This window comes from Enhydra lutris, unplaced genomic scaffold (assembly GCF_002288905.1).
Source record: "Enhydra lutris kenyoni isolate GAN:26980312 unplaced genomic scaffold, ASM228890v2 scaffoldscaffold56, whole genome shotgun sequence".
NCBI classification, from domain to species: Eukaryota; Metazoa; Chordata; class Mammalia; order Carnivora; family Mustelidae; genus Enhydra; species Enhydra lutris.
This window is the reverse complement of record NW_019154140.1, coordinates 400302-415685: the sequence shown is the minus strand read 5'-3', so window position 1 is coordinate 415685 and position 15384 is coordinate 400302. Positions and strand designations below refer to the sequence as shown.

General features: G+C 35.6%; 1 protein-coding gene across 1 annotated transcript in view; it reads right to left on the bottom strand.

The window, feature by feature from the left end:
* The window catches only part of LOC111157729 (contactin 1), a 173891-nt gene that overhangs the window by 72380 nt on the left and 86127 nt on the right, over nucleotides 1-15384 (bottom strand). Inside the window, exon 15 of the mRNA XM_022519374.1 lies at nucleotides 5509-5667. Within this exon, the coding sequence (XP_022375082.1) occupies nucleotides 5509-5667 (159 nt within the window). The remainder of the gene's footprint in view (nucleotides 1-5508; nucleotides 5668-15384) is intronic.

The window sequence follows — 15384 nt, the reverse complement described above, 5'->3', positions numbered from 1 at the left end:
TGAAAGCAGCTAGAGAAATGTAGGAATAGAAGGTAAAAATGATAGTTGACTTATCAGAAACAATGAAAGCAAAAAGATGAAGAAATAATATTTTTTAAAATGCTCAAAAACAACTTAGAACTTATATTAAGGGGCGCCTGGGTGGCTCAGTGGGTTAAAGCCTCTGCCTTCGCCTCGGGTCATGATTCCAGGGTCCTGGGATCGAGCCCCATATCGGGCTCTCTGCTCAGCAGGGAGCCTGCTTCCCTTCCTCTCTGTCTGCCTCTCTGCCTACTTGTGATCTCTGTCTGTCAAATAAACAAAATCTTAAAAAAAAAAAAGAACTTATATTAAAAAATTATCACAAATATGAAATGAAAGAAGTCTTCTAATATACAAGGGCTGACGGTTTTCGACTCCAGAAACCTGAACACTCAGAAACATTTAAAAAGTTTTCTTAGGAAAATTATACTAGATGGAAATTCAGTTGAAATAAAAAAATGGAGAACCCATTCCAAACTGGAACTAAGTCCTCACTTGCACTTAATCTCTCTTCTTTCTCCAGTAAGTGCTTCTATATTCTACCCAGATGTTAGAGCCAAAAATCCCATGAATCATCCTCAATTCTGCCCTTTCCCTCAATCTCCATACCTGATTTGTTATAAAGTTCTGTTTTCCCTTCAAAAATACATCTCAAATTCACCCACTCCTCTCCATTCCCACTGCTATCCTAGCCAGTAGTCCCAGCCAGTGACATCTCCCACCTGGACATCTTTCACCTGCCATATGCCCCAACTGTTCTCCATGTTTCTAATTTTGGCCCTCCAGAAATCCATTCCATACATTAGTGAGTGATTTTTTTCCCTTCAAATTAGAAGTCAGATTACTGTTCCTTTATTTAAAAACTCCTTATAGGACCTACAAGCCTCTGCACATCTTATCATCCACTATTGCTATTTGCATAATGAACTACCAAATTTGGTGGCTGATATCAACTATCATTTTACTCTGCCTCATGATTTTTATACATAAAATTGTATTTTATGTATAAAATAAAAACTTTTTTTGGGCCTACAGCATATAGAAATGTAGAATATTTGAATATTTGATAATATCTAAGGGGACAGATGGAAGCAAAGCTATATTAGAGTAAAGATGATAACTCAAATTCACAGGAACAAATAAGGAGGACCAAAAATGGTAAAGAAAAAGGTTAATATGACAACCTCTATAAATATGTACTTGTTTTCCTTTCTTTTTGTAGTTTCTTCAGAAGACATTAACAGAAGAGTAACAGGTTTATAATATATATATGTAATATGTATAAAAATGACACATACCACAAAAAAAGAGATAAGATGCCAAAGAGCTATCTAGGAGTAACATTTCTATATCTCACTGAAATTACATTACTAAAATATGAATTATATTCTAAGAAGTTCAGACGTATCTGGCAAGCGCTAGAGTAACCATCAAATAAATAAATATATATTTAAAATTCATTTATTTATATACAATTTTATGTATAATATATATAGTAACCATTAACTATATATATATATTTTAAAAATTAAAATTTTACACTAGAAAATATTCACTTAATCCAAAAGAAAACAATTAAGGAGGAATAAAGGAACAAAAACAAGTAAAACATTTAGTAAGCAAAAATACAATGGATGGTTACCACAGGGGAGGTAGGTGGGGGGATGGGTGAAATAGGTGGTAGGGATTAAGGAGTGCCTTCGTCATGATGAGCACAGGTGATGTATGGAAGTGCTGAATCACTATATTGTACACCTGAAGCTAATATTATACTGTATGTCAACTAACTGGAATTTACATAAAAATTTTTAAAAATTAAAAATTGAAAAAATATAAGGGCAGATATAAATTCAACTACAAAAATAATAATTCTAAATGTTAATGGATTAAAGAATCCAATCTAAAGGCAGTGGTTGTAAGACTGGATTAAAAATTAAGGTGCAACTATACATTTCAACAGAAAACATACTGTAGATTCAAAGATACAAATAGGCTGAAAAAGATACAATATGTGAACAGGAGCCATGACAAAGTTGGGACGACTATACTAATATCAGAAGCACCTTTTCTTTTTCTTTTTTTTTTTTTTTAAGATTTTATTTATTTATTTGACAGAGATCACAAGTAGGCAGAGAGGCAGGCAGAGAGAGAGGGGGAAGCAGGCTCCCTGCTGAGCAGAGAGCCCGATGGGGGGCTCCATCCCAGGACTCTGAGATCATGACCTTAGCTGAAGGCAGAGGCCTTAACCCACTGAGCCACCCAGATGCCCCAGAAGCACCCTTTCTAAAATGTAATTCCTGCAGCCTGATTCTACTTCTCTAATGTTTCTCTTTAGCACCAATCACCAAAAGACTTACTACACATTTTATTTATTTTTCTTCTTCTCTTTTTTTAAATTTTATCTTATTTAAATTCAATTAACATATAGTGTATTATTAGTTTCAGAGGTAGAGTTCAGTGATTCATTATTTGTTCATCACCATCTTTCTACTAGAATGTAAATGCTTTGAGGGCAGGATTGGTGTGTGTGTGTGTGTGTGTGTGTGTGTGTGTGTGTGTTTCCTCTCTCTGTTTTGTTTATGGATGGTCAGGTGTATATCCAGCATCCAGGACTGGTTCTGGCATACAATGGAGGCTCAGTGAATATGTGTTTAATAAATGAGCATTAATGGCCCTAATCTAGGAGCTAGGGATAGAGTAGTGAATAAAACAAAATCTCCATCCTCGGGGCACCTGGGTGTCTCAGTCATTAAGCGTCTGCCTTTGGCTTGGGTCCTGATCCCAGGGTCCTGGGGTCGAGCCCTGCAGCCATTGGGATCCCTGCTCAGCAGGAGGCCTGCTTCTTCCTCTCCCATTCCCCCTGCTTGTGTTCCCTCTCTTGATGTGTCTCTCTCTGTCAAATAAATAAATAAAATCTTAAAAAAATCTTCATCCTCATGGAACTTACTTTCCAGTGGAATATATATATATATATATATATATATATGATTTTTAAAATTTATTCATTTTAGAAAGAAAGAGAGAGAGAAAGAGCATGAGAAGTGGTAGTATTAGAAGGAGAAGCAGGTTCTCTGCTGAGCAGGGAGCCTGATGTAGGACTTGATCTTGGGATCCCAGGATCACGACCTGAGCCAAAGGCAGTTACTTAACCAACTGAGCCACCCAAGTGCCATATAATGTATATTTTAATGAGAAGTATATTTTAATTGAGCTACCAGTAAGCATATATTACATAATTAATGGAAATGATTACAATTATTATTCCTTTATCAAAGCAAAGAAAAATTTTAAATGTGTTTATCACATTTTGTTCTCTAGTGTCTATAATCAGTGTCAATTTGTTTAGATATCCAATGTTATTTATAGATTCATCATTATCATTCATTTTCATTGTCTTCAGAGAAATAGAAACTGCCCACCCTTTAGGTTTGTCAAACATCTAAATGGCTTTTTTTTTTTTTAAGATTTTATTTATTTATTTGACAGACAGAGGTCACAAGTAGGCAGAGAGGCAGGCAGAGAGAGAGAGGAGGAAGCAGGCTCCCTGCTGAGCAGAGAGCCCGATGTGGGGCTTGATCCCAGGACCCTGGGACCATGACCTGAGCCGAAGGCAGAGCCTTTAACTCACTGAGCCACCCAGGTGCCCCTCTAAATGGCTTTTTTAGGTAAATTTTCAAATGGTCTGTTTTGCCAAGCATATTTATAGATAACTCTTACACTCACCAGCATAATATAATAGAAATATTTTACCTGTTTCTTTTTTTTTTTTTTAAAGATTTTATTTATTTATTTGACAGACAGAGATCTCAAGTAGGCAGAGAGGCAGGCAGAGAGAGAGGAGGAAGCAGGCTCCCCGCTGAGCAGAGAGCCCAATGCGGGGCTCGATCCCAGGACCGTGGGATCATGACCTGAGCCGAAGGCAGAGGCTTTAACCCACTGAGCCACCCAGGTGCCCCTAGTTTACCTGTTTCTAACTCATGTGTATTTTATACACTTATGTAGAGAGTCAATTAATACTGGAATATTATGTAAACCCTCATAATAGGCTTCAAGTTTATATTTGGTTCATTTTCCACGAAAACAAAATCTAAATTAAAACCTTTCAGTGATCAATACAAATAAACCCCATTACCTTAAAACATGGCAAAAATGAGAGCAGTTTTGGGATATGCTGGGATTAATCCTTTTTCATTTTTTAAAAAGCATAAACAGGGGCACCTGGGTGGCTCAGTCAGTTATAAGCTGCTGCCTTTGGCTAAGGTCTTGATTCCAGGATCCTGGGATCAAATCCCACATCTGGCTCCCTGCTCAGCGGGGAGCCTGCTTCTCCCTCTCCCTCTGTCTACCACTCTGCCTAATTGTACTCTCTCTCTCTCTCAAATAAATAAATAAAATCTTTTAAAAAATAAAAATCATAAACATTTTATTCATTTCTGTCTTTTTTTCTCCCCTCTGGTGACAACTGAGCATATATTTATATGTCTTCATTATATATCTAAAAGAAACTCAAGGAACTATAAGTTTGTTTAAAAATAATCTCAAAATGACAAACAGAAGCAGGTTATTTTATCAAAAGGATCACCTATCTTCTTTGATGTCATAAAAGATAAACTGCTGTGTGATGTTATAGGCTAGTTATGACAAAGGAAAATAGTAATAATTACAGACACAGGAAGGCACTCACTCATTTGTTTTTTTTTCTGATCAAATTTTAGAATACCTTAATATAAAAAAAATAAAATCCAAAACTTCCTTGAAGATATATTTTGAGGAGATTTAAAGCAGATAAGATCAGCTTTCGAAAGTAAAGGTTATGGTAATAAGAACTGGGTGCTTAAATTAATATTTATAATCAAGGTGGCTTTTTAAAAATGCAGAATTATAATACTTATATAATTGTAAAAAAAAAAGGAGGGGGTAATAAATAATAAGCTATAGATGTCATTTGCCAAAAAGAGAAGATTTCCTGAAGTGTTTTTTTTCCCCCTAATAAATCTTAGAATTGTACAGAGCTCAAATTAGAAAGCCAGGAGGCCTCTCTTTGCTTTCCCATTATAGATAAAGACACACTGCTTCTTCCCCTGAAGTTTTTTTTTTTTTAAAGATTTTATTTATTTATTAGACAGACAGAGATCACAAGTAGGCAGAGAGGCAGGCAGAGAGAGAGGAGGAAGCAGGCTCCCTGCTGAGCAGAGAGCCTGATGCGGGGCTCAATCCCAGAACCCTGGAATCATGACCTGAGCCGAAAGCAGAGGCTTTAACCCACTGAGCCACCCAGGTGCCCCCTTCCCCTGAAGTTTTAAAACGTCTAAATTCCTTGTGGTTTCCTTCACTACTAATACACTGGAATACTTAAAAAAAAAAAGTTTAAAAGTAGAAAAGCACTTCAAGGTAGAGGATGAAATCCTTAAGAAGTCCAGATACTTATTTTTGATAAAAGAATTCATCTAAAAATCTGTGCAGAGTAATCAGACAAATGAAACTCACCCGTCTTCGCATCTTTCCAGTCATCCGAAAGAATAGTCTTAGTCTGAATAGTGTATTTAGATATAGGACTATGATTGTCTGAACCACGGCTCCATGTAAGAGCCACAGAAGTGGCCCGGATATCTTCTATTCGTAGACCGCCTGGAGGACCTGGAGGGCCTGGAATGAGAATTTTGGTAATGAATCAGTGAATCGCAATTAGTGAATTAAGTGCACATTAGAATACAAAAGCATCCTCTTTGAAATTAATCTAAAGAACATTTATACAACATGATCACTGTTACCACGTTCCTTTTAAATATAAGCTGTAAGAGGTGATAATAAGAGTATTTATGGTCTTCACTAAATGATTTCATGGTATCTCTTTTTAAGTAAAGAGATAAATACTATCATTTAAAAATGGCATTATTATTCAAGATACATATGACAACTTTGGCTCATAAAATGGATACACATGAAAATCTTTGACTTATAAAATGTAATTGGCATTAACAGGACCTAATAGATTGTGGCACAGTGTGGTTTAATAAATGCTTGCCGAATGCATAAATCAGATATGGTAGCACAATTCAGTCCAGATACGAGAATAGTTAGTCAAATACTTCACTGTGCCTCCCACAAATGGAACAAATGCTTTTTTATATCCCTCGATGGTTATAGGTAATTTATTTTACTTGGAGTAGAAAATACATATAATCTGGGAATGATTGTATGTATCATTTTGAATGATATATTTCATGTCAGTTATAGTAACAGGGATAAATGATATTAAAAGAAACATTTCTACTTCTATAAAATATAGAAAACAATTGTCAACTCAGAGGTATACCAGAAATGTTCTGAACCATCAGCTAATATATTGAAGAGCCTTAGGACAGAAAACAACGTCTTGCAGAACATAAAACAATGTTAAAAATATTTTTTCATAGACGTTTCCTAACTCAGCATCAATATTATTCAATGAGAGAGCGCTGTACCTGATGGTAGAAATAAAAAGAAAAATGAGACATAACTTTCGGGTTTTGAAGAGCTCTTTGTCTTGAAAAGGGTGAAATGGACCAGAAAATAAATAACTATAATTGGAAGCAATAAATGCCATGATAAAGGCATACGAGATATTTATACTTGGCATCACAGTTTCTTGTTTGCAAAGAAGAAAAAAAAGTGCTTTAAGTGGTACAATGGCATCCACTGCTTACAATGCTAAAGAAGTTTCCCAGTTAATAGAGACATCCTTTAAGAGACATGTCAGAAAATACTATCACTTGTTTTCTTTGCACCAGAAAGGGTCCATCCCCAACTTAATTAGGCATATTAAATATAATTACAACTTTGTTAAAATGATATCTTTAGTTTTTCGTATTGAATATGTAGTACTAAATAAGACATTTTTTTTTCTCTTAGCTAAAAATAAATGCCTTACTATCTAACAATCAAATCAGATGTTCAGCCTACATGGCATCATGGCTTTTTTTTCCCTCCAACTGTGTTTTGGTCTTTGCAAAGGTATAGACAGTTGCCTTATGGTTGGTCCCGAGGGGGAAAAGGTGGAGGTAGAGTCACACAAATCTATTACTGCTAATACTAAAATAACACAAGACACATCCTATTGATGGCAGTAAATTTTATTATTTGGAGGTATATAACATATAAATAGAAAGGTAAATAAATTTTCAAAAATGTATAATTTGTAATAGTGTACTTATACTTCTTGATGCTAATTAAAAGTAAAAAATACATCATCCAGAATAAATGAAAATAGACACATAAGTAATATAGCACACATGCAATATTCAGGGAGAAAAAAACTGCATTTTTCATTACTTCATTACTTCACATAAAGCATCATCCCAAGTTAATGACTAAATTGAATATTTCAGAGTATTAAAATTTAAAAATAGAGGTGAAAAATAAAGGAAATTATTTTTAAAAGGAAGAGACAGTCATGCATTCAGATACTTTTTCTGAGCACAAAGGTATGAAGAAAATGTTAAAGGGAGTTTAGGACAAAAGTGCCATAGGTTAGGTTTTAATCATGCAAGTGTAAATTATTTGCCTGCTGTTATTCTGTGAAGTTCTTGGAGTGGCAAATGAGTACTATTTTAAAAGGTCAGACTAGAGTTTAATGTTATGAACATATTGGTTGGAATACTATATGCATAATAATTTCACTCAGTCATCCACTCAGGGAAGAGTCACATTGTTGAGCAAAACACTGTAATTTCGTTTGTCCATTTTTTTCCCTCTGATATATGCCTGGCCTCTAATGGGTTCTTAATAAATATTTTGGTGAGTACATAAATGAATTTATCACAATTGAACTTCAGATAGTTCTCTAAACATACACGCTCCCTCCTTCCACAATACAAGCTCCCTTCTTCCATTTGCCTTGACTAACAGGATAAAGAGATAAGAGAACAAATGGAAAAGTGTTTGCTGATATCCTCAAAACCCTGGGGTGGCAATGTTACTTAGTAATGTGGAGTAGGCCTATCCATCTAGTAATCGACTCCAAACAGCTTCTGGAAAATACCTGAGAGAAAAATACTATAGAAGGCAGAGATATTAGAGTTGAAAATAGGCTTGACTTAAAATTCTGAGGCCTGATTCATCTTGGGCAAGTTTTTCAAGTATATTAAGTTTCCATTTTCTTATCTGTAAAATGGGAGTAATAAAAATTGATCATATAGCGGCACCTGGGTGGCTCAGTGGGTTAAAGCCTCTGCCTTCGGCTCAGGTCATGATCCCAGAGTCCTGGGATCGAGCCCCGCATCGGGCTCTCTGCTCAGCGGGGAGCCTGCTTCCTCCTCTCTCTCTGCCTGCCTCTCTGCCTACTTGTGATCTCTGTGAAATAAATAAATTAAAATCTTCAAAAAAATAAATAAAATGTTTAAAAAAAATTGATCATATAGAATTGTTTTTTAGGATTGAAACAGTATCTCTAAAGAATGTAGTGGTAGAAAGCTCTCAGTAAACTTTAGCTACTGAAAGTATTATTGTTGTTATTCCTGCAAGAGATTTCTGGGCATCTGAGCTATTAGCAGGAGTAATTATTAGTATTTGCTAATAACTGGGAGAGATCTGTTTATCTGATTGTTCATTTACCACTTGTTCTCACTAAAAAATAAAGTGTTTTCTGGGCGCCTGGGTGGCTCAGTCGGTTAAGCGGCTGCCTTCAGCTCAGGTCAAGATCCCAGGGTTCTGGGATTGAGTCCCACATCGGGTTCCCTGCTCAGCGGAGAGCCTGTTTCTCTCTCTCCCTCTGCCTGCCTCTCTGCCTACTTGTGTTCTACCTATCTGTCAATTAAATAAATAAAATCTTAAAAAAAAAATAAAGTGTTTTCTGATCAATTTGTTGAAGATGAGGAAAAACTGGGAATGTGAAGTCCCTTCATTTGCACCAAGAAATCAGGATGTAGCAAAAACAGAGAAGTGGTACTAAACAGACAAACTTGCACAGCCTGGTAGTTCAACTCAGGGCCAGTCCTGTACTGTCTCTAGGAAGATTTTCAAAGCAGTGTAGCTCATAATGCTTGTTCAATTTTTCTGTTCAAAATGGAGAAAAAAGTGTTATGGTAGAAAATAAAATAATGCAACTACTTGTTCCTCAGCACACACACAAAAAGGCATTAGGAACTGGTCACCCTTGGTTATTCTTCATCAATGGGGGAAAAAAAAGCAATATGCATTCTGACTCTAAGAGTTTCTTATTCTTTCCTCCCTCCCTTTCTGCCTTTCTCTTTTTATCTTCTTCCTTTCTTGCTCTTTCTTTTTCTCTGCCTCCTCTTTCCCTCTCTTTCTCTTTTTTTCTGCCTCCTCTCTCCCTCCGTTTAAACTCCTACTGTGGTACAAACACTCCCAAGAAACCTATAAGAATTGAAGCCAGGAAAAATGTAAGCAAATAGACTGTTTCATGTAGCTAATTTCATTATTACTCTATTAATATGTGTTTCCTTTTTCTTAGGTGGTCCTCAGACAGATAGCTAATGGTTCCTAAGAATGTTATTTATGCCAAATTTTAATTATAATGAAACAGAGACATTGGGTAGATAAAAAGGACCTTTGGAATTTGACATGAATTTTAAATGTCTGGATTCATTTCATTAGAAGTTATTTTAGCCTTCCATTTTCTTTCATTCTTTTGTTTTTAATCACTAAAATTTGCAGGTGGGGGTGTGGAGAAACAGAGGGATATTTCTCTGACTAGTGCTGACAAAAGTTTTCTTTTGATTTTTCTCACTACCATTGACATTGGCAAGGGTATGTGCTATGGTGAGTGCCATGAAATGTGTAAGCCTGATGATTCACAGACCTGTACCCCTGGGGCAAATAATACATCCTATGTTAATAAAAATAATTTTTAAAAATGTAGGAAGCTGGAAAGAGAAGGAAATGAGGGAAAAATGAGAAAGATTTAGGGGAGGAGAAACAAAGCTATTTAAAGCATACTTTCTCTTTTTGTTTTTTGTAAAGATAGTCTGACCAAATTCTCCTTTTCTAGAATTAACAGTGCAAACTTCAGTGTCGATACTCTGCACCTCCTTTTCCTATCACAATCATAGTGCTCTATCACTATCTTTCCAAGAGCTATGTTTCTATACTTCTCCCCAAAGAGGCTGCCACTATACTCTTCCTTTGCTAGTTACAGTACCCTCTCTCTTACTGTTCTTGTTATTCACTTACTATGTTTTTTCCCTCTGGCTTAAAATATCCTTCTCAGAGATTGCTGATTGAGAATGCTCCATAAAATCTCACCTACAGGGTATAATTAGTGGTCTACCATGGTCCTTGTTAGTGTTCTGTTTCTACATTGTAGGTTCTTCAAAGTCAGGCAGGAGTCTATAATTACTGAAATTTGTTTCTATCTTTTATTTTTTTAGCCTACTGAAGGACTGTAGATATAGCCAGAACGGTCCCCTATCATCTATGGTTCAATGCAGTGTCAGTTTGTAACATCTATACTCTTTCCCTAAATTTCTTTAGGTTCTCAATGGTTTAACTATGAAATTATTGATTGCAGGCAAATAACACAAACACTTCAATATGTAATATAGATCACATACATTTTAGAGCTCACCTAAGCCACTATCTACACATTTACCAAAGGATGCTGAAATCTAGAAGGGCCATGACCAGAATCACACAACTAGTCTATAACAGAGTGTAGAATGAATCAGGACAAGAGACTGGGTTTCCCAGCATAACCCACATGAAATGAGAAAGAGCCCATTTGAAAGTTAGATCTGGCTGCCTAGTTGTGCCTGTCTACAAAAGACCTCCAAAGAACTACCTGAACACTGACAAGTTTACCCTGTTGTTTTCTTGGACTTGTCTGTAATTTTTAAACAAGTGTGAACTCATAACAACACAAAATTTACATGACATAAAATGTTAGTGAATAAATTTTTTAAAAGTATTTTATTTATTTGTCAGAGAAAGAGAGAGAGGGAGAGAGAAGCAGGCAGAGGGAAAAGGAGAAGCAGGCTCCCTGCTGAGCAGAGAGCCTAATGCAGGGCTTGATACCAGGACGCTGGGATCATGGCATGAGCTAAAGTCAGATTCTTAGCTGACTGAACCACCCAGGTGCCCCAGTGAGTAAAAATTTTATATTGTATATTTTAATAAAAATATTTTTCTTAGTCCTTATCATATTGAAGTAATTGCCAAATCTTTCATAATTCTCACCAATAACCTAATGATGTAGGTGCCATTATTTTCCCTATTTTACAGATGAGGAAACAGAGACATGGATAGATTAAATGATCATAGTCATCCAGCTAGCAAATGACAAAGCTAGGATGTAAACCCAACCAATTTGCTATGAGACCAATTTTTCAATAACTTCAGTACAATTATTTAAAACGGCATTATCAGAGTCAAATTAAAAAATGGTACTGAGCTTTCCTTTGGAGACCTTTCTTATTGGGAATCATATGAATTCTTAGGCACAGTTGTATACTGTAGAAAAATGACAAAAATGGTATTACATTGGCCATAACTTTTTAAATCTTGGCTTGATCTCTTAACTCGAATAAATGAAGATAAACACATCACCCAGCTATAAATTCATACTTAGTACATCCCCAATTTTTCTTGATCACCCTAAAGGCATTTGTTACTCTTTCCTGAATTTTACCAGTGTCTTTAGGAAAAAATACCTACATATGAAAAAATACAGATGTGATTTCCACTCAGCTCTTACTCATATGTAAAGTAATCAGAGGAAAAACTGAGCAAGAACACAATTATTTACCATTTCTGTCATTTCTTCTTTAGGAATGTAGTAACATTCAATGAAAAAGAGGAAAAATAGCCAAAAAAAATACTTTCAAAATGATTATTCACACGCTATAGTCTGACCATATTTTCTCAGTCAGTAATTGGCATTCTGATAAGCCAAACGGGATAGAAGATTTGAAAGCCTCCAGAATTAAACAGGAGGCATAGCAGGCATGACAACAGCCCAGACATCACTTGAGTTTATGCTAATGCTTAGGCAGTACTAAATACAAATGTACTTTCTTCCTCTTAAACCCTGATTTCTAAACAACTGGACCCAAAAGCTTCTGGTCTTTTTGGGACTCCCTTCCACATGGCACATACATTTAATAGAAACCTTCACATTCCAGAGCAGCCGCAAGCATGAAAGATATCTAGTATCATTCTCTTTCCAGTAAGTAATTAACGCAAACACCACATGCAAATATTCTGTGGTTCATTGTTTATTTTTAATAAAATAGCAAATTTTAATGAAGAGTTTGAATGTTAAGGAAACAAAAATTTTTCAGAATAAATTATCTCCTCTTTTAAAACAAAATAATCTTAAAATGGCATTACTGAAAGAACATCGGTTATATTAGGACAGGCAACTTCTTCTCTACTAGAATGTGTCAGCTGAAGTCCCTTTATTGTTATAGACCTATTTCTATTCTCAAAATTAGTTAAGACAATGGCTCTACCATAAGGTTATGAAATACAGTTCAGTGTCATGTGGTTTTATCAATGTTTAAAGCTGTCCCAGGATGACGCTGCAAAGTAAATATCCCTACCATTTAATAGTATGGTAATTTTTTAACCTCTAACATTTATAAAAGTGAACTTAGATCCATTAGCAATGAGAATAAGGTGAAAGGGAGAGCAATGAATTTGTAGACTCTCTACTTGTCATCAATGCAGTTTATTTAAAGAAGAATATTCTCCCTTTCCTGGCTTCAGGAAAGGCATACTTGTCATGTGATTTCCTTCCTAATTTTTAAATTTTTTTCAAAACTATATTCTCGTCTGGTCTTGGTGGTATACTTTCAGTTATGAACTATGGAAGAAGATGCCCACAATAATGATTCATGCACATATTTCCAAGATGATATTTATAGGTCCACGAGAATCTAAAATTAATTTTAAATATCTTAGGAACGTGGCAATTAATCTGGATCTCTAGTCTAAACTCTAAGACAGTTCCATCTGTGACAATGACTGAGATGAGAAAATTTTAAAAAATTAAAAAGATGGAAATTAAGCAACATCTTGAGCCAGAGACATTTATTCCTTTATGATGACTAATGAATTATTTTAAAAAGAACACTACATATGTATTTAAGAGTCATATCCATATCCCTCAAAGCTTTCCTGAGAGTTCTTCCAACAACAGATGGAGTTGCTTGAGTCACTAAATGAGAAGTTCATATAATACCCTATACCTAAATAGAAACCTGTTAAGAGCAAAACTATTTCTGGTAAAACAACAAGAATTTTAAGCATATCTCTTTGCCCAAAGGGGGAAAATGAAAGTATTTTCAAACAATGAAATTTAAGCAGCTCCAGAAAGAATTATATACACTTCCTTTTTATCCTTCACTTCTGCTCAAGTCCTTCCAGTAAGAGTCTCCAACTTCCTGCCCAAATTAAAGATCCAAGAAGGCTGACAGTAGGAGTTAATAAAATTAAATATGCATGCATGTTGTTAATGGCTTGGTATCTTCATTTAAACCTTGCTACAGAGATGACAATTTTCTCCACATGCTGTCCATTTTCACTTCCCAATCCTAGGAATTTTCCAAAAACCCTACAGAGCCATGGACAGTCTTGAGTTGTTTATTGCTGCTTTTCATCCATTCTAATAAAAGAATATATATATGGCACCAGGATACAAAAGACTACTGGAGTAATGCCCCTTAGCATGCATCCTAATTAAGATGACTCCTTAGTGAATTTGACAATACTGTTTATTACCTGCTTCGCTAAATCAAACAGTCCATTCAATGGCAATACTCCTGTATTATAATTCACCAGTTCTTCATAATTTTTTTCAGATAATGAGCTAATTTCTGAGATACGTAATTTCAAAGAAAAACAGGACATGAAAACACAGAAATTTCACTTGGCCATTATAAGATGTACTAGGTTAGTTCACTAGCCATTTTTCATATTAGAGAAGCTATATAATTATATTTTTAAATATCTTTCTGCTCAGAAGTATGTTTAGAAGTTTCAAAGGGAAAAATCGTCTAAGAACTAGATTGGAAGGAAAAGCTGCAGAGGCTACAAGACTGAGTTAATTAGTAAAAATCTAGTATAATATGTTAAAAAAAGAAAAAAAAAAGGCTTTCACACAAATGGTGAGTGTCAACGATCACCAGGTTGGAGGCAGGCTTGCACAGACGGGGAGAAAATGATCCACCATGTTTTTCTCTCCATCTTTTCTGTTTTTACCTGCAAGAGGAAAGATCATGCTGAAGGGACAGTGTGGATGCCCAGTTAGGGGCAGGAAGCCATGTATTTTGGGGATTTGCCATGAGTCCTTGATGGGTAAGTTGAAATAAGAGCAAAGAAAAACATCTTCTCCTAGACACTGGAGATGGGAGTCGAAAAGAAAAAGGCTAAAGTGACAAGCTCTGGCCCAATCAAACCTCCCTTCCCCAGTAAGTGACTGCCTTTCTAAACAGCAGGAGCTCTACCTGGATCCCTCCACCCCTCCCACCTTAAACAAATAAACACTAGACCACTTCTAATTTCACACCATATAGTGTAAGTCTACTTACTAAAACATATGCTTAAAGGCTTCTAACTAAGAAAAAAATACAGAGGGTAAATTTAGCAATGATTCCAAAAAAAACTAATCAGTGTTTAGGAAAGGGATCACAGGAACTTGTGTCATGAGTAATATGGTATTTATTTTTTTGCATATATATATACAATAATAGCACAGGAGGAGGAAGTAAAGGAAGATACTTATAAAAAAGTCTCCATGGTCATTGTGTGGATTCTAACTATCATTATTCTCTTTCACAAATATGGAATCTGAAGCTTATGGTGATGAATGGACTAGGTTAAGACCACAGCTTAATAAGTAGGTGAAGCAGCTTTTTTTTTTTTTTTAAGATTTTATTTATTTACTTGACAGAGAGAGACAGCGAGAGAAGGAACACAAGCAGGGGGCAGAGGGAGAGGGAGAAGTAAGCTCTCTGCTGAGCAGGGAGCCTGATTTGAAACTCGATCTCAGGACCCTGGGATCATAAGACCTGAAAGCAGACGCTTAACCAACTGAGCCACCCAGATGTCCCTGAAGTGGCTTTCCAAGGTATGTTTGCCTAATGCCAAAAGTCATACCTTTTCTATTGCACCATATAGATCTTTTAATGACTGTCTGTGTATATTAACTATATTATTAGAGAAAATCATGGATGATATAATAACTACATTATTAGAGAAATCATAGGATTTCTATGTGCCTCTTTCCCCTAACCGTAACTAAGGATAATTTGATTATTAGAGTTAAACCACTTTATAACCACTATTGTCTCCCTAGTGACAGCTATGTAAATATGAAAAACAATATCTATGAAAACTTGCTTCTGCTGACTACTTATCGCAAATTTT